The sequence below is a fragment of the Aedes albopictus genome, chromosome 1 (genome assembly GCF_035046485.1).
Source record: "Aedes albopictus strain Foshan chromosome 1, AalbF5, whole genome shotgun sequence".
NCBI classification, from domain to species: Eukaryota; Metazoa; Arthropoda; class Insecta; order Diptera; family Culicidae; genus Aedes; species Aedes albopictus.
In genome coordinates this window covers 72,120,809-72,140,794 of record NC_085136.1, presented here as the reverse complement: position 1 = coordinate 72,140,794, position 19,986 = coordinate 72,120,809, and the positions used below count along the sequence as shown (strand labels likewise).

The window sequence follows — 19,986 nt, the reverse complement described above, 5'->3', positions numbered from 1 at the left end:
AATTGACCTTATTAAACTAACTGTATTTGTATTGTTATCAATGGTAGTTTACTATTTACTAGATTCCTTTAATTTATTGGAAAACATTAGAAAAATCATTGTTCATCATTTTCTTGTCGTAACATCCTCACTTGGCTAAAACCTGATTTTCAGCTAGTTTTCTATAAGTATTTCCTCAGTTATTCATTGAGAGCTTCCTCTGCCAACACGGCTTGACATCTGTCAGTCGTTGAAGCTTAAGCGAAACATCTATTGTATTCAAATTTTAAACGAAAACTATAAAAAATATGTCAAGTGATTTTGTATTTGATTATACAAACATGATCCAAGCAACAGTAATATTTATTATTATTTATTTGTTACGAATTGTTTTTAAGTGTAATTGACAAATAAACTCTTTTTAATAAGAAGTCCATGAGAACTTTGCAGGCACTTTTGCAACTATTTAAAAACAACTTAAATTAATTTTTACTGATAGTAACTTTAAATTATTATAGAACTATTGAAAAACAATCGAATCAATTAGTCACTAATAAAGCTAATGTTCACTTATTGTACGAACTATATGGGTTTGATTTCTACTGTAAAAAGTAACAATATATCTACTATGTGTTTTATTGAGAACGATAAAACCAGTCATAAGTTAATAATTAAATTAAATTAAATTTATTTCTGGAATTCAACGTTACTACATTTAATATTTACATTTACATTTCAGAGATTTGGTTTACCTTTCAGCTGAGAACAATACAAATTCATTTAAGATACATTAATACAAATAACAGAAATTACTAGCTAAATGTAGCTTTTTTAGGGAAAAGAGTTTAAAAAAACCCTAGATTTCAGAATGTCTTAAAACTAATATCACAGATTTTGAGGGGAGAGTGCTCCGATGAGCGGGTTTGCTGACATCTCGCAGGACGTCCTGAAGGATCTCGTGGCCCTTTCGATGCTGGCATCAATGGTGTCGACACCGGCGAGCTTGTGGAGATCGTCGGTCGGGTACCAGGGATTCAAATTGAGAACCATTTTGAGTAGTTTGTTCTGCTTAACTTGCAGCCTCTTTCGATGGGACTTGGCACAGTTGCCCCAAACTGCCGATGCATAGGTGAACATTGGCCGGATGATGCACTTGACCACCAGCATCTTGTTTTTGATGTGCAGTTTCGACCGTCGATTCAGCAGGGAGTACAGCGCCTTGGTAGACCGATCAACTTTTCCGGCAACGTAGTTCACATGTTTGTCGAACTTCAACTTCTTGTCGAAAAGCACTCCTAGATATTTGACTTCATCGTCCCATGTAGTTGGCTGACCATTGACAGTGATCGTCCTACGGGGAAGGTGTTGAGCAGCACGCCTCCGCGTGAAGAAAATCGACTGCGTTTTGCCTGCATTCAACTTGATTCGCCATTTCCGTTGGAATTCCTGGAGATTGTTCATCGCCGCTTGGAGGTGAGTAATGACGATTTGTGGATCTTTGTCCGATACCAGAAAAGCCGTGTCGTCCGCAAAAAAATGCGTACGATACTCCATCTACCATCAGTACATCGGAGGTTAGGACGTTGTAGAGAATCGGACTCAGGACTGATCCTTGGGGCACGCCAAAGGGGATGTTGTGGGCGCTGGAGCTTTCACCATTTACGGCAACCGCGAAAGTCCGATTTGAAAGGAACGATTGTACAATCTTGACCAGGTAGAGTTGGAGATTCGAGCGGAAGAGCTTGTACACGACAGCGTCTTGCCACACGGAGTCGTAGGCTTTTTCCACGTCGAGAAGAACCATGCCAGTCGATTTGCCCGTTCGAAATCCTTGTTTCACCTTTTGCGTGATGCGAGCAAGTTGGTGCACTGTTGAGTGTCCCGTTCTGAAGCCGAATTGTTCCGCTGGAACGACTTCTTCCGTCTCCAAGTGACGGTTTAATCGTGCGAGGATTACCCTTTCCAGGACTTTACTAAGACTGCTCAGAAGACTAATCGGTCGGTAGTTACCTGGATTGGTGATATCTTTGTTTGCTTTCGGGATGGCTATCACGTTGGCGTGTTTCCATCCGGCCGGAAAGTAACCTAAGGCCAGGCACGCGTTGAACACTTTGACCAAAACAACCAATCCTTTTCTTGGTAGATGCTTGAGGCAGGTGTTCCGGATGCCATCCTGTCCTGGAGACTTCCGGTTTTTCAGCGTGCGGATGATTGATTTCACCTCTTTCGGTTTGACCAGGGCAGCATTAGGAACGAGAGATCTTGCAGCGCGAATTTGGTGGATTGCAGCGTCCACCGCCGCCGAAGTTTCTGGATCGCCATGCTCTTCGTTGTTATGAGCGGCAGCAAACGTTGCTGCGAACGCTTCGGCTTTTTGTGATGGACTCACTACGAGGTTACCGTTGACGTTCAGCGGGGGGCTGTACTTGACCGTGTTACGAAGGCTGCGCGTTAGCTTCCAAAATTTGTTGCTGCCATTATCCAGATTCTTCAGCATGGACCCAAAGCTCCTGTACCGGTGTTCTGCGCTTTTGGTGCTGATAACGTTGTTCAGGTGGCGTACAACCGCTCCAATCAGCGGGTCACGTCTACGAATAAACTGCCTGCGCCGAACATTCCTCAAACGAATCAGCAGCTTCAGCTCGTCGGGAATTTCCTTCTTTTTTGGAAGGATTCTACGCGTAGGGACAGCAGCCTCTTCAGCTGCCTTTACGATCGCGGTGATTTTGGCGATTGCATCGTCGATTTTCTCCGGACGGTCCAGGTCGTTGATCCAATCTGCCGTTAGGTCGACTTCCAGATCGATTTTTCGAGCGAATGTGCTCCAGTTCGCTTTATCGAAGCAGCGGATGGCCTTTCCCGCCGGGGCTACTGGAATCTCAGCGTTGATTGTGAAGGTTACGGGCAGGTGGTCCGACGACAGTTCGACGTGTGTTATCGGCCTCGACATCTGCACCAGGTTGTTGGAGATCACCAAGTCCAGGGTAGAAGGCCTCCCCCGTCCAGCAGGAATACGGGTGGGAGTCTCCGGAGCGTGTATGTAGAAGTCCGTGGACTCATACTCTTGGTGCAGGACTCGTCCTGCTTTGTTGGATTTGGCGCAGTACCACAACCTGTGCCGCGCATTCAAATCACCCACCAGAAAGAACGACTCGTCGATGCTGCACAGTTGGCGAATATCACGTCTGAACTGGCAAAGCGTTGCCCTATTATTCGAGCCGGGATAGTAGATAGCGATGATGTTCACTGGTGTTGGATCTGCCGCCACAGTTATGCCGACAGCTTCGATCGCCCGCGTCGAAGTTTCCAGCTTGGAGTAAGTAATTCCGTTCCTCACCAGAATCGCTACTCCTCCCCCACGGGTGGCATCCGGCGAATCTCGATCCGCTCTCACAATACTGTAGTTGTCGTGATACATTGAGTTGTTGAGTTGGAGCCAGGTTTCCGTGATCACAGCGATGTCGATTTCGTGATTCTCAAGGAAGTGGAAAAATTCCTCAACCTTGTTTCGAATAGCACGGCAGTTCCAATTCAAGACCTTGAGTGAGTTAAGATTAGCCATTGTAGACATACTTGATGATGAGCTCGCTAAGGGCGAGGAATTGCATTGCCTTCGATTGGCAATTCGAAAGATTGGTGAAAAGCTCATTAGCGAGGCACATGAACTCCTCGACGGTGAACAAGTTAGACGACCCGGGCTGAGGGTTTCCCTGGACGACTTGAGAATACGAAAGATTCGGTTTTGTGATGCTTCCCAGCAGGTGGCTCAAGTCACCACCCGGCCGACTGGGGGCTAGTACAGGCACCGTTGAAACCTTCACTGAGCTGTTCCTCGGGTTCGGTCTCGTTCTCATCTTGGACTTCAAATCCTGCAGATGCTTGAGGCGAGCAGGGCATCCTTTGTAGTTCGCAGTATGATTTTGACTGCAGTTGCGCAGCGGATTTGCGAGCGGTCCTCGTTGACAGCTGTGCCGCCTCTTGCTGGTAGAATGCACTCTGCTGTCTGGTGCCGTTCGCCACATTTCACACACTTTGCCTCCAGGTGGCAATTTCTCATTCCGTGGCCGAACTGTTGGCATCGAAAGCACTGGACGACGTCGGACTTCTTCTTGGAGTAGTGCCTCCACCAAACGATGACGTTGAACAGCGAGTCTATTTTCTGAAGGTCCTGCAGTTTAACGGCACCATTCGGAAATTGCAGCAAATAGAGCGCGTAATCACCGTGTTTCGACATGGACAGCTGGCGAACACTAGTCGGATGTACGTGCACTGACGCGAGTTCTTCTATCACTTCTTCCACCGGATACACCGGCAGCCCGGAGAGAACAATTCTCACAGGAATTTCATCACTAGTTCCATGTGTGTAGAACTGGATTCCCGAAGCTTTCAATGTGCTTACCACATCAGAAAAGTGCGGTTTGGTTTTCACACTGATCTGGATGTTATGCTTGCTCACCCGTAGAAGGTAATCACTTTTCGTCACAGACGTCACGGCAATCATTCGGTTGAGCGCGGGAACACTGGAACCGTACACGAAAATCGGCGGACACCTGATTTTAGTGGGAGCGGTACCCGACTTTTCTTCACCTCTTTTACACGTTTTTGACCACTGTGCAGTGGTAGCACTACCATCACCACCGCCATTGTTGACATCTTCATCATCGTCGTCAGAGAGCAACGCGAATTGATTCGACGCCAATAACGTTCCGGATGAACTACCCTGCTGGGTAAGTGGCAGCTGGACGTTGAGCTGGTCCGCGGATGACGGCATTCCACCGAAGGAATTTCTGCGACGACGTTTTGTCGCTTGATCGGCAAACGGAGGTTTCACCGCAATCTCCTTCTGTTGTTTGCGGATCTTTTTCGAACCGTAGTTCATCCGAACCACGATCTGCGATGATCCAAGTCCATCGCCTGGCCGCGGCGGCGGCTTAGTTGACCTCTCCTTCCCCAGGGCGTTAGCGGCACACCGGGAACACTAGGTAAATACTTGTTTTTTCGGGAGCACCAAAAACTATGTATGCACACCGAGGCACTATGGGCCAAAACTGATAAGTTAATAATATTTACCATGTAATGAATGGTAATTTTTTATCCGGGCAACGAACGAACACAATTCGCTAATCGGGACGCAGTCGTGACCCAACCAGCGAATCTGAACTGTACCCAAAAGTGAGTTCATTCCACCCAACTTTGAGGGTGTGAACCATTTCGCTTATTCGTTTAACTTTTAGTTAAAATTTGACACTTCGATAGTTATTTTGCATCCGTTTAAAAATAACCCTACTCCCGACCAGGGTTAGTTTTGACAGTTCGATAGTTATTTTTTGTTCGCAATGATTTGGCTGCGTACTGTATTTTGTTCCAAATAACTACTCGTCTGTCACATTTCAAATGGGCCACCCTCGTAGTTATTTTTTAACCATCCGATGAAAAATAACCACCAAAGTGTCAAATTTTAACTAAAAGTTAAACGAATATGCGAAATGGTTCACACCCTGAGAGGTTGCGTGCGGGAAGCCAATTTTGAGTTAATAGAGTCGATGTTGAGGTAGGTAGTTTGCATTTAGGCGTATACACTCAGCCAAATAACCTTAAGATTTCCATAAGGCCCAACTTATGAAACGGCCTTTAAATAATTCATAATGATTCGGATGAGTTTCATAAGGTCACTCTATGACGTAAAATCGTCTCACAGCTTAGCTTTTATTCATGTTTAGCAACCTGGTATTCTCAAGCGTCGGTAGCCGTGTGGATAAAACACGGGCTCGGTGATCCCGACGTTCATGGATCGAATCCAGTCTGCATCATTTTAAGATTTTTTTGTTCTTTTTATAAGTCTATTTTATAAAATTTGTCATAGCATGCACGATCAATTTTCATAAGGTATTCTTATGTCATCCATAAGAATTAGTTATAGCAAATTTTCATAAGGTATTTCGATGAATTTCGCTAGTTTTTTTTCGCTGAGTGTACGGCCAAAGTACCTAGCGTCGAAGTTCTTTTTACTCAACCGTCAGTTCTAATTACTCAACTTTCGGTACTATGTCACTTACTCAATTTTGGCTTCCCGCATCGAACTCTCAAAGTTGGGTTGTTTTGCTATTCACTCTCTGACAACAATTAAGAGAGCGAATGAAACAGGATGCAAAATAGAACTTAAAAGTGAGTTTAAAAATACTCAAATTTGGGTTGTCTTGTTTTTCAGTGTATAGATTCCATAGACTCGCGGAGACATGGTTGAGCAATACGATTTTAGTGTGTTTTACCGTGAATTTAGAGTGTACCGAGCGAATATGACGTCACACAATCCATTGTCGCTATTGAACTCGTGACGTCATGTTCGTTTGGCTACACGAACTGACAGTTCGTTTGGCTACAGTTGTCTTCGCCTCCGCGAGTCTATGGAATCTATAGTGTCTATACTGTACATTCAATACCCTCCTTTAAGCGCTGCCGTCTATAAGACCGATACCCACACGATGATCGAAACGCTCCAACCGGCAAACTCATCGTCATGGTGTCCGCTGGTTGGTTTTCCGAGCAAAGATACTGGAACTGAATCCGTCCTTCTTGCACCAGGTCCTTCAGGAAGTGTAGCTTGACACTTGAGCTGGACATCTACATGTTTTGAGCTTCCAAACTCCTTCGAATTTTCCGTGATCCGAATGGTGGATTACTTGTCCTCGTAGAAGGTACCAGTTTACATCCCAAGTCCTTCAGAAGCCGTACCATCCACATCTGATTACAAGCTGCGTTGCAGAGAGCATTATGCTCCGCTTGTGTGGGTGACAGCAAAACGGTTTATTGCTCCCGCGTAATCCACCTCACAGTATAACGCAGAACCTTAAAGATACAGCCACTTATCGACCGGCGATCGGAAGTGCCGTTCGCCCAATCCGCCACTTCAAGCGTAGCTGCTGCTTCATTGGCATGGTACACGAGACACTAGAGTCCCGCGTATGTACCGCAAGATCCGTTTGAGATTCGGTGGGGCAGCACTGGTACTGACTATAGTAGCTCTTCAGCTCTCTGTACGGGTGTTTTGTTCGCTTTTCCTCCGTGCCTTTCTCCAACTTGAGCCGCACCTCGAAGGGAGTTGAGACAGGCTTGCACTCCTCCATGCCGAACCTTCCGAGTAAATCTTGCAAGAACCGCTTCTGGCTGATCTTCATCACCCTTCCTTCCACGTCGTGTTGTTCTATACGCAAGCCGAGGAAGCTCTTCACATCACCTCCATCGGTCATCTTAAAACTCCGTTCCCAGGCATCGCTTCACCGTCTCCACAACCTTCAAGTTTGCTCCAGCAATGATCACGTCATCAACGTACACGACCAAGTACACGGTGTCCTGTCCAACCTTCTTCCAATACAAACATGGATCGTTCACGCTTCGCGTAAACCCAACCCGTTGCACGATGAAGCTGTCGAAACGATCATTCCATGTCTTCGCCGCTTGCTTCAGCCCATAGAGGGACTTTTACAGCCGGCACACCCGACCGTCAACCTCCACGTTCCGTTCCTCGACTGGGAGTCCATTTCATCTCGCATAGTAGCTTCCCACTTACTCTTATCGTTCCGCAACAGTTGTTGGAAGGTTATCCACGAAATCCATCGCGTTCAGAGCGTAACCCGCTTACTCGACTTCGAAATTCTCGTGCCACGCCGGAGCAGTTCGTTGTCGCCTCGGTCTTCCTTCGGCGTTGCTAACAGGCAGCGTTTCAGCTGGTGCTTCAGGCGCCGGCTCAACCGTATTGTCCTCCAAAACGCTTCTGAACTCCGGTACCGTCCGGAAGCTGCTGCACACCCGAGCAAAGTTTCATAACAACCGGATAACACACTGTGTTATCTGATATCAAATATAATTAACAAAATTTGTTTTCATTGTGGCTGAATAAGCAGGCAACATAACAAACATGATAACAACCAAGTATACCCGTGATACCAATAAAATATCTCATTATGTTATCATAAAAGGCATACTGATAACAACTTCTGTACATCTCTCAATTTTATCCAATTGAAAACTTATTTTGTTATCAGAAAGATATTTGCAATGGTCATTGATAACTAACTTCCGTTGTTGTTGTCGACGATGATGCCCCCAGTTTGACAGGTAATGGTAACATGAGCTACCAAGTTGATAACACAAAATCGTAAAATGAGTTCTGGAGCGAACACTAGTTATCAGTTTGTTACTGCTCAGTTATTGTACTTTGCTCGGGCAGCCAGCTCCATCGTAGAGAGTCCATCTCGATTTCCTTAGATGGTCCTCATCAAACACGCTCCGTCTACTACCTCATCCGACAAACTAGCCAGGGAGGTAATCGGACTTCCCATACTGGCACTGCGTGCATAGCTCTTTGCTCCTGCTTCTCCTCTCTACCTTAATGGAGACCTAGCCAACCCGCTTCTCGCGAAGGGGTTAGCCTCGCCACTGCCACTACCACTGATGATGATGTAGTTTAGCTTTTAGAATTCATATTTGATCCTACGAGTAGCACGGAAAAAGAGGTCCACCACCACCAGAGCCCTGAGTTAACGCGGTAAGGGTCGTTTGATACCTTGAATTGTGGTTAGTAGTTCTATTCCTTGCCGGTAACTACACGGATGACTCGTAGAGGGAGGGGTCGTCAGACCCCTGGACTACTGTGCCTGAAGCTCTCGTATTTGTGATCCCTACACCTAAATCAATCTTGATACCGTCGTGGTCTACCACAAGACATTGGAAGCTTTCGACAATTTCTACTATTCGCCCAGCTATCGTAAAGCTAGAAGAGTTGACTGTGTTTACATCCAACGATTTGTTGTTGACGTTGATTTGACATTGATAGTAAGACCAAGGATTTGGCCTCCCTATCCCGCCAATACGATGTTTTCGTAGCCAGCATAACATCGGCACGCTGGGTAAGACCTGTCACCGATGAGCGATCGGCAAGATCATCGAGCTTACTCTGCTCGCTCATAGCATTGTTGCCCTTACAAAACTTTCGAAGTTTATATGGGCTTTAGACTTGGGCCAGAATCCCCCCTACACCCCTTAGAATAGGATTGGGCAAGACAGTGTTATGCAGTACTCTGCCCGAAAATGCCCCGTACTGTGCTTCAATGAGGCCGACTAGATCTGCCACCAGTAGTGAGCTCAGCGATAGTGATGGTGAGTCAATGGTAGGGATGTCCATTTATCCCCAACATCTCCCTTCTCAATACAGCTGATAGGCGTCAAACCGAATCGGCGGTCTTCTATGACGAGAAGAGCGACGAGGTACTTGAACAGCTCTGTATGGTCTTCATTGGGAGATAGAAACTCTGTTGATAAAGACATTCCTGAGCGTAGATTGGAGGTTGATGTAGACCCAGACGAAGACGAAGACGCTTCTGGTGACACCCATACTCTAGCACGTGCTCCGGGTATCGCTGCAGGTTGCAACGGTGTGGATCGTTGAGATGGTTCGTCAATCCCTGGTGGCGGCGATGGGTCGGCTCGTGCGACAGGCATAGTCGATGATAGTAGATGTGGAGTGGCGATAGCGCTCGATGTTGGACGTGGCTTGGACAGATTCCAGGATTTGAGCAAAATGTCCAATGGTAGCTTTGGCGATGACCTGACGGAGTTCGTTGGAAACTTGTTACCCGAGGTACGTGTTCGAAGCTGATTGAGAGCGCTTGTCTTCCACCCACTCGTTGAACATGACACGCCTAATTGGTTCCAAAACCGCTCCGGGCGCCCATCTCCACTGGTTGCCTGAGTGACGCCGCCGGTAAGAGGTAGATCGTAGGAGGTAAAACAGATCGAAACTGATAGATTTGAAAAAGCATCAGCAACCAACGAACTCAACCACGTGGGTATCTAGATACCTCTTTCGGAAACTGGTACCCGAATAATTCTGTTTTCTCGTTATAGTGAAGTGAAGACGTGCGACTATGTTTAATACATACGAGTAAACGGAGGGACTGTATCTGTAAGATTATGTAGAGTTATGTTTAAAACCTATGTTAAAACCTGTCCAATTTGCAGATCCTTTGAAAAAGGCACAATATATGTGACCGAAACGTCAGGTGTTGAACCAATATCCGTTTATGATTACATAGAGACTGGAAGCCGAAAATCCCCGCTAACATCAAACTTCAACTTCAGTGGCTTCCCGGATGCTGTTGAAGCTTCGATCGTCACTGGTCCCTGAAGTGGATCGACCGATCCGACGCCATGTCTTTTCGGTATCGAGCTGCAGACTAATTTGTCGGTCGTTCACCAGCGCACTCACAAATCTTCTTCTTTACTTCACGTTCTTCTCCTTGAAGGATATCATTTGGTTGGAGATCGAAGGCTTCTTGCTTTTCTTGTACTGGAGCAGTATCCGTCTTTGTGACCGATCTCCTTGCACTCCCGACACTGGTGCTTCTTGAAGTGGCAGCCCTTGAAATCATGCATCACACCGCAGTTCCAACACGGAGAGCCCGATCTAGTACCGGTGGATTTGTCTGATCTGGACGAAAATCCCGACCGTGGAGAACGCCTTTCGAATCCAGATGCACGCTTCCCGATATGGTGTTTGCTTTTGATCGCTTGCACTGCTGCTAAATGCTGACCTGCCTTATGCCTGGTTTACATGGTGCAAGTGACTTGATTCAAATCAATAGAAAGTGCCCAATTGAATGCGAATTGAACGTGTAAACACCACCATTCATCTCACTTGAGCAACTCACTTGACTTGAACGAAAGTTGAACATGTTGAACTTTTTCATGCAAGTCAAATGAAATCATCTCACTTGCCCCGTCTAAACCCGCGATTCATGTGAGTTGAATTGAAATCAAGTCATCTGTCAAGGGAGATAATAATCAATTCAGTTTGCTTGCGCTCTGCACAAGTTGAACAATGTACCTAAACACTTGCTTCAACTGAGATGCATTTAAGAGCATGCAAGTGGACACCCAAGTCATTTGCGCAGTCTGAACACGTCATTCCATTGGATTGAACATGTTTGAGAAGTTTGAAACTCAGATGCTCGTTTCAATTGAACAGTCTAAACCAGGCATTAATCGTCGCTGTGTCATACTTCATACTACGGATGGCTGTTTCTATTTCCTGCAATAATGAAGTTTCGGTGTTGACACGGGTAATGCGTCGAACACTTGGCGGATCATGCTGAGGTGTTGGTAGCGGGCCGATACTTGAAAAACGTTTCCAAAGTGCAGGGACCAGCGTTACAGCTGGTCAGCCAAGTCGGCCAATAGCTATCCAGCCAGACGTGTCTTTCACGGACATCGTAGCATTCATATTTATTCCCACTAAGGCGACGTGAAACATTGTAGAGGAGACGAATGTCGCCGGTGTTTGCGGCTTTCTAGTCTTCGCCGGCTAAGGAGTCCGGCCACGCCTACATGCGCTTCACTTCCTCCTCGAGAGCCGAATAGCGCTGACGGGCCACGTCTATGGTTCCTCGTGTTTTCGCTCGCTGTATCGCGGCTTTGGCGTTCCTTCGCTCCTCTATCTTCTTCCAGGTATCATCTGTGATCCACTGCTTTCTTCGGGTGCGTATAGCTCACCCAAATTATTCTCGCCGGTGGCGTTGAAGGCGTTCTTGATGGCGCTCCATTGATCTTCTATGCTTCCACCTTCTGCAATATTTGCAGCACGGTTCTCTAGCTCCTCCAGTCTTTCAGTCGGCGTGTGTTGAACCGGCGTCCGAATTTCTCCTCCTGTCGTTGGATCCTGGAAATGCGCAGTCGATAGTCGAACCTTGCAGATTAGGAGATGATGGTCGGACGCAATGTCGGCGCTACTTTTGTTCCGCACATCAAGAAGGCTCCGTCTCCAGTTCCGGCAGATGCAGATTTGGTTGATTTGATTTTCCGTGCGCCATCACGGGAAACCCATGTCACTTTGTGCACAGGTCGATTGGAAAAGAGCGATCCCTAAATCACCATGTCATTGTTGCTACAAAACTCTACTAACAGCTTTCCGCTCTCGATCATTTCTCTGCTTCCCAAGGTGTGTTCATAGTTTGAATTATCGGAACCTACCTTCGCGTTAAAGTCATCCATCAGGATCTTGATGTGTACGCCTCGTAGACTTGAGTATAACAAACAGGTTGACAACATTTGTCAACCTGTGGTCTCCAAAGTTCGGCCAAAGGACTTCGCTCTGTGATCTCCAGCTTCATATGGCACGCCTCTGCCACATTGATTAGCTGTGCTGGTTTACCCAGCTGAACTAGTGTCAGTATTTTACAAGTTTCAATTCTAGTCCGTTGTTTCGCGCCAAAATTCGTTGCCGATCAATCAGCTCGTAATCTTTAATTTTTGGTTTCTCTAAGGTTTTCGAGAACAGTAGGTCGTTGACCTTCATATTCATCAGCTGGATGCCAGAATAGACGCTGTTTGAGCCGCACCTCCTTGGTGAACAGACGCTCGGAACGTATCTCCTCAATCTATTTAGCTGAAGTCAGAAGGACAACAGTACCCAGGCTGCACTACCAGCTTAGCACTGAACTGTTGCTTTTCGTGTCATTGATTGACCCGTGATTGATTCATATCAAGATGGGCTTGGTGGTTTAGTGGCTACCGCTTCTGATTCGTATGCAGAAGGTCATGGGTTCAATCCCTGGCCCGTCCCTTTCATCCTACTTTGTATCTTTCTATCCACTTTCTCTCTCTTATCTACATATACAACTCATGTATATTCATATGTTCATAGCCATCGCTAGAACCAGAAACGAATTGCAAAAATTCGTTTCCCTTCCTTCCAACTTCCACTCACAGCACAGTGTATACAACGCCTACAAGTTATGCAACTAAAGCGTGCTGTGCCGCTTGACCATATTCACCTTATTCACCACACGATCTATCACCTTACGAACACTATAAATAACCCCCTATCCATGGATCGCATCACCGACCCAACGGTGACTCCCAGATCTGCCATCCTTTCCGTCTAACAAATACCCCAGTCCGTGCTGATTGTGGGGATGCAGAGGTGATCTCGGTCTTTAGTAGCAACAACCAGCACACTCTAACATTCCTTTCCCTTCCCAACTGACTGTAAGGACGTGGCGCCGTTATTGATCCAAAATGTATGAGCTGCTTGAATTGCACTTTGAGAATAAGTGGAGTGTCCCAGTGCTTATTCATTTGGATCTCAGTGCAATTGGTACCAGCTCAGATCAATCACGGAGGAGCAACCAATGACATGTATAGTCAGATTTGATCGTTGATCGTTGATCGATTGACCCGTGAGTGATTCATATCTACATATAATGTGACGTTATGTGGCAAGTATCATTTTGCAGTGCTCAAGAGATGATCTAAAGAGTACATTAGAACATGTCATGATCACTACAAAATGATACTTGTCACATAACGTTACATTACGGATACCTCAAACAGAATTCAGAAAACGTTCTGTACATCACAGATCTGTAGATCTGAAGGGAGTTCACAGACGATTCATAAAGTCTGTACAAAGCATGACCCTATGAGCCTCGTGGCATCAACCTGTAGATCTATGGACACCTCGAGATTCTGTAGTCCCGAACAGCTAAAACACAAGTTTTGAACGCACCTGAATGGACTGCATCAGCGATTGGACCTTCCCATCGTCCAGCACCGGAGGAATCGGCCGGCTGATGACGGTCATGGGCATTTCGTGCACTTCGGCAATGTTGGCAGTGTGAACGCTATTCATCTCGGAGGCCCGGTAATCGTTGTTGCTGTTGTTGTTGTTGTTGGTGAAGGCCGCTGTCGTACTCGTCAAGGTGGCTCCTGCAGATATTCCAAGCAAACCCACAAGGGGGGAGACTGTTATTGCAATTTGTCTTATCATGTTCGCTAATCAGTGGAGAATAATTTCGGTGGGTCAAATTTGCTAAATTTGTCCGTTAAAGTCCCCGTCCGATAAGGACGGTATCGCACACGTCTCGATGCGGTCCTTATCGCGAAGTTTGTGCGCGTGCAATCAAAACAACTTTCGTGAACAAAGGTATCCAAAACAATGCAAAGTACGTACCGTGATTTCGGGTGAAATTGATCACTTTTCGCTGTTTTTTGCGTCTTGTTTTTAAATAATTGTCGATATGGTTAAATTCAATGCTTTAAAACAAGTACGACCATGGTTTTCATCAGTCAACGAGGTTGAAACTTTTACAGCAAATTATTTTATTAAAATAAATATCATTTTAAAGGAAAAATCAAAAATTTTACTTTCGGGGTGAAATTGATCAGTCAGTGAAATGCCTTTGTAAGTGCTGAACATTATTTTTCCATCTGAATTAACCACCCTAGAATGCTAAAAGCTATGCAAAACTGTTACAAGTTTACTAATTTTTTAATTATTTAAGTTTAAAGTTTAATAAATCTAAAGAAAGCGCCTAAAAGTATGCAATTTTCTCACTAATTATGTGTATCAATATTGTACTTCCGAAAAAGTGCAATTTTATGCATAAATTACAATATTTATAGAACTTTTGATGACGAAAACGGGCTTAGCGAATACTTGGCAGCTATGAACATTCATTCGAATATTCATTACATGTGCGATACAACTGCGGTAACAAAAGTTTGGTAGTGTCTAAGAAGATCGCCTAACACGCAGTTCCGGAAAATATTGAATTTAATACCGAAATATGTAACTAATTGGCTGTAAAATATGTTAACTCATCATTCAACAACCCTTGAGCAAGGTGATGGTAATTTTCCACAAATTGTTTTAAGTTTAAAGCGTTATTTTTAACAAATAAAAATGGACCTTTCGTCGATCAATTTCACCCCACTGATCAATTTCACCCGAAATCACGGTACCGTAAAAAAGATAGTCAATAAATGCAAATTACGAACCGAAAGTTCAATCCTCCCGTGGCTAGTTTGCCGATGTAACTGACTGACCGAGCAGCTTTCATCTGCGGAATCTTCGAACACGCGCGCCCCACCTTGCGTTGGCTACCTCAGAAGAGCTAGAGAATGCAAATTTCCAGTTACCGTCGGCTTGGGTTAAATTGTCAGACGTGGTGAACATGGTACATGGTTTCTCGGAAATCTATAAGACTCTAAGAACACTACCAATTACCAAAACCACGAGTTGATCATGGTAGATCTCATAGGTCCTGACTTCCTGAGATTCCGGATAGTTTTGAATGTTTTGAAAGTCGCAGAACTTTCGTAGATAAACTTAAATAACAGTGGCCACTGTTGATCTTGCAGATCTTCAAGTTCTAAAATCAATGATGAGTTAGATGACCTTGGGTGTTCACTGCGTGTACACAGTCAATCGCGTTCGGTAATTTTTACCGAAATCTCAACCGCTGAGCGTTCGGTAATGGATTTTAAACGAAATTCTGTAAAAAAATAACAACTTTCGGTAAAATGATATCGTTTATCTGTCAAACTCTAACGAACTTCGGTAAAAGTTGCTACCTTTACCGATTTTTTTCTGTAAAACAAACTTAACAGTTGAGATTTCGGTAAAACATTACCGAAGTCGGTGATTTTTTCTAACTGTGTAGGACAAATGTCTTCTCTTCATATGATTAAAATGTCTGGCTCTGGACTAATATGGAGACAATCGCTCAGCAGGACATATGTACGTTTCGACCACCGTTGATGCTGCAGAACTTCAAGAACTGTATTTCAAGGTTTAGAACAAACTTGAATATTCAATGAATGTAACAACAATGGTTAGTGGGTGTGATAGTTCAAGCTTGAATGCATACAAATGGTCATGTAATATTTAAGAATTCATGGTACTGAAGTTACGAATAGTTTGGACGACATAGAACATCCTACGAATTTGAAAGAGGTCCTGACGATCTGAGATTCCGGAAATTTTGGATAGTATCAAACATATTAAAATGCGTTAGACGCATTTAACGCATTTTGAGATGTTTTGAAAGTCACACAACTCTTGTAGATAAGATTATATAATTTGATTTGTATAGTGACCTTTGTTGATCGTATTCTAGATCTTCAGGCCACTCAACGATCAGTTGGATGTCCTTGGGAGTCCCCTGGGTGTACAAATGTCCTCTTCAAACGATGAAATTCTCTGGACTAATGTGGAGGCTGATTACTCAGCAGAACAATCGTTCCGACCACCGTAGATGCTGCAGAACCTTAGGTACTGTGTTATAAGGTTTAGCAGAAACGTCAATACATATTCACTGAACGTAGCGTGATAGTCCAAGCTTGTATGCATACCAATGGTCTCGTAATACCTAAGAAATCATGATGAACTTCATGTACTGATGTTACGAATAGTTTGGACGGCGTAGAATATCCAACGAATTCGGAAAATCTGTCAATCTGTGGAGGAACGTGATCACTGATCAACCTCACCCTCAATTACGGTTTCCATAATCGCATTGCGTCTCGCCGTATTCATTTAGCGTACGTATGACAGCAGGAGTAGCGCAGCGTTGCGCCGCACGAAAACAACCCAAGTGCAAATGCAAGAAGCAAACATCGGCGAGCTTCTGGTTTGGTGGCTTTTGGGGCTGTGCAGCGCGCAAAAGCGAATGCGCAAAAAAGCTACGTCTCCGTCCGTATACGGAACAGCTACTCTGTAGATACGTATGATCACATCAAGTGGTTTGACCACTTTGCAACAACGTTTTTATGGCTGCACTTTTGGGGGTGTGGAGACGAAATTAGCTACGAGTTAAGTTTGTTTTGGTTTTTCAAAGTGACCGCGAGGGCATGATACGAGTTGTGAATTGATTAGTTAATCTAGTCGTAAAGTTTATTTTTAGAAATTGTCTTCATAAAAGTAGAGCAAAACACTAGTTAATTTGAACTCATTTCCAGAATTTCAAAGACTAGTCCCTGAAAGAGTTTGTTACTACAGAATTTCGAGGTAGAGTTCTAGATGGTGGAACACCTGAGAATTCTTGGAATAAAGTCTTTGGAGAGATACCTTCAGGGGGTTGATGCTGAAACCTTAAATTAAACATATTTCTAGAATTCTTCCAGAGATTCATCCGAAAATTCCACACCTGTTTCCAAGTCTTCTCTATGATATGCTTCAGTAAAGAAGTTATTCTAGAAACTCGTAATGATTTTCCTGGATTCTTTTCAGGAATTTATGCTCAAATTCTTCCCAAGGCTTCCCAAGCAATTCCTCCATAGATTCCGATAGGAATTAGAGAGATTTCTTCAGGAGTTTTTTGAGAGACTAGTCTACAAATTTGTCCTGATATTCTTTCAGTAATTACTTCAAAGATTGGACCGAGGTTTACTACAGAGATTGTTCTTATGATTTCTCAAATGTTCTACCGAGTACTCTCTAACCAAGATACGCTCATTTTTTAGAGCTTTTTGCAAGAATTTCTCCATGATTGCTCCAAAAAACCCGCAAAAGCTTTTTCAGGAATTACTCCAAGAATTATTCAGAGATTTTTCCAGAAATTCTTCCCCAGAGATTACCTAAGTATTTTTTCCAGAGGCTTCCGCAATACTTTTTTGAAATTCGCCTTACAGGTTCCTCCAGGAACCCGTGCAGATTTCCTGCAGTTTTTTTTTAATCTAGACATTTTTCTTAGGATTCATCAAGGAATTCCTTCAGAAATTGTACTAGAGATATCCAAAGGCATTACTCCAGAGATGGTTCAATATGAAAGTATAGCAAAATACTACAGTTTTCTTCGGTAATTATTCCAATTATCCCACTAGGAATCTCAAGAGGGATTTTCACAGCAATCAACGTGACTAAATTTCTTGAACAGAGCTAACAAATCAATTCCAGAGTAGTTTGGATGACCTAGATCACCCCATTCACGTGCCATGAATTTTCTAGCGGTGCTTTGAGGCTTTTTGAGCTGCGATCATTCAATTTGTATACAATTTGGTTTAGTACGCTGTTTTTGCGACACAAAATTCCGGGTACTTTGGAGGTCTTAAAGTAGTTCAGGAATGAAAACTTTGAACAGATTATGATAGGTTGTAATACATTGCATGCCAAGGATTAAAAAAAAACTGTTGATGATTGGCAAAACGATGAAAATTAAGCAAAACATATAAAATTCATAAAAAAAAATACAAATTAGCCACATACTTTCGGCTACCAGCAAAAGGGGGAGGGTGCAAAGAGGGGGGTTTCCTTGCATTTTTTTACCACAAATATTCCCTTTGACTATAAAAAGATTCTAGGGTAAAATGTTTGAAAACAAAGAAGATATAGCAAAAGAAGATCATCTCTGGTGTTTACGGATCAAGAATGTATCTCTGAAAGCTGAGAAAGGCTTTCGAGAATAGCTTAGGAAGGTTTTTTTCGGGAATATTTGCAATATGCTTGGAAGTGTGGAAAAGCTTCCTTAGTGAAAAAGCTAGGAAAGGCTTTCTCGTGGTCTTATAAATGACTCCGTACGCTTGGGATGGCTTTGTCGGATCGTTTGGATACGCTTCTTCTGGAAGCTTGGACAGCCTGCTCCTGGAAGCAAGGAAGGCCTTTACGCGGAGCTTGGAAGGCCTTCCCGGGAAGCTTCAAAGGATTCTCCGGAAAGCTTGGAATGGCTTTCATTGAAAGCTGGGAAAGGCTTTTCCAGGAAGCTTCGAAAGGCATCCCCGGGAAGTTTGGAAAGGCGTCTTTCGAAAGCTTTCAAGACTTGGAAAAGCTTCCAGGGGATGGAGCTTGGAAAAGTTTCCTCAAGAAGCTTGGACAGATTTCCCTGGAAAAATAGGAAAAAACATATCTGTTTAGAATGGGAAAGCTTCTCCATGAAGGACAGCCTTCCCGAAAAGCATGGAACGGCTTCCTCTGTATGATTGGAAAGACTTCTCCGAGAGACTTAACGTAGCTTCTTCGGGCTTGAAAAGGCTTCTCATGAAAGCTAAGGTTGGTTCCTTCTGGCAGCTTGAAAAGGCTGCCTCTGGAAGCTAGGGAAGGCTCCTTTGAGAATTTGGAACGACTTTCTCTTCAAGCTTGGAAAGGCTGCCTCTGGAAGTTTGCAGAAACTTCCGCGAATCTGGAAAAAAATATAGGGGAGCGGAAATGCTTCCCGAGAAGCTTGGAAAGGCTTTCCCAAGAAAAGGCTTCCTCGGGAAGCTTGGAAAGGCTTCCTCGGCAAGCTTGGAAAGGCTTCCTCGGGAAGCTTGGAAAGGCTTCCTCGGGAAGCTTGGAAAGGCTTCCTCGGGAAGCTTGGAAAGGCTTCCTCGGGAAGCTTGGAAAGGCTTCCTCGGGAAGCTTGGAAAGGCTTCCTCGGGAAGCTTGGAAAGGCTTCCTCGGGAAGCTTGGAAAGGCTTCCTCGGGAAGCTTGGAAAGGCTCTTGAGGAAATCTCTGGAAGAATTCTTGGTGGAACCATTAGAGGAACTCCTGAAGAAATCTTGGAGCCATATCAGGTAGAATTTTTGCAAAAATCTTTGGTTCTCATACATTGATTAGAGGAAGTACTAGAAGAATTCCTTGACGAAATGTGGTGGAATTCTTAAGAGATTCTCTGGATGGAATCCTATAAATATTTGTGGAAATTTTTCAAGCATAAGTAATTCGAAAGGAACTTTTTGAAAAATAATTTTTGGTTTAATTGTTGGAGAAACTCCTGGAAGACTTCGTGGAGGAGTTCCTAAAAAATCATGAAGGAACCTCGGAATGAGTTCCTGGAGAAATATTTGTAAGAATCCTTGGAGGAATCGCTTGAAGAATTTCTCAAGGGATATTTGAAATAATTCCTTTATGAATATCTGGAAGAACACCAGGAGGAATCCTCGATATAATGTTAAAAGAAAACTGAAAGAATTTATGGAGGAACACCTTGAGCAATTGAGGTGCAATATTTAGAAAATTTTCTAGAAGAGTTCCTAAAATAATTTTTAGATGAAGTCCTAGATGAATTCCTGGTGGAATATTTGCGGGAACTCCTGGAGGACTTCTTGTGGAATTTCTGGTGATATCTGTTTTTATTCCGAAAGATCCATATTATATAATTGTGGAACAATTAGCAAAAGAATTGAATTCCTGGAATCTATTTTCGGCACTGCTGAAGAAATTGTTGCAGCAATCTGTTGATCATATTTTTAAATCT

At 44.0% G+C, this 19,986-nt stretch overlaps 1 protein-coding gene across 4 annotated transcripts in view; it reads right to left on the bottom strand.

The window, feature by feature from the left end:
- LOC109422140 (sulfiredoxin) overlaps nt 1–19,986 on the bottom strand; it is a 44,144-nt gene that overhangs the window by 3,188 nt on the left and 20,970 nt on the right. For 2 of the 4 annotated variants that reach the window (XM_029877345.2, XM_029877346.2), the window contains exon 2: nt 13,541–13,740. In XM_029877345.2, the coding sequence (XP_029733205.2) occupies nt 13,541–13,740 (200 nt within the window). Of the gene's footprint in view, nt 1–13,540; nt 13,741–14,775; nt 14,897–19,986 lie in introns of those variants that run through there. The other 2 variants (XM_062844821.1, XM_062844822.1) reach the window with 2 other exon arrangements.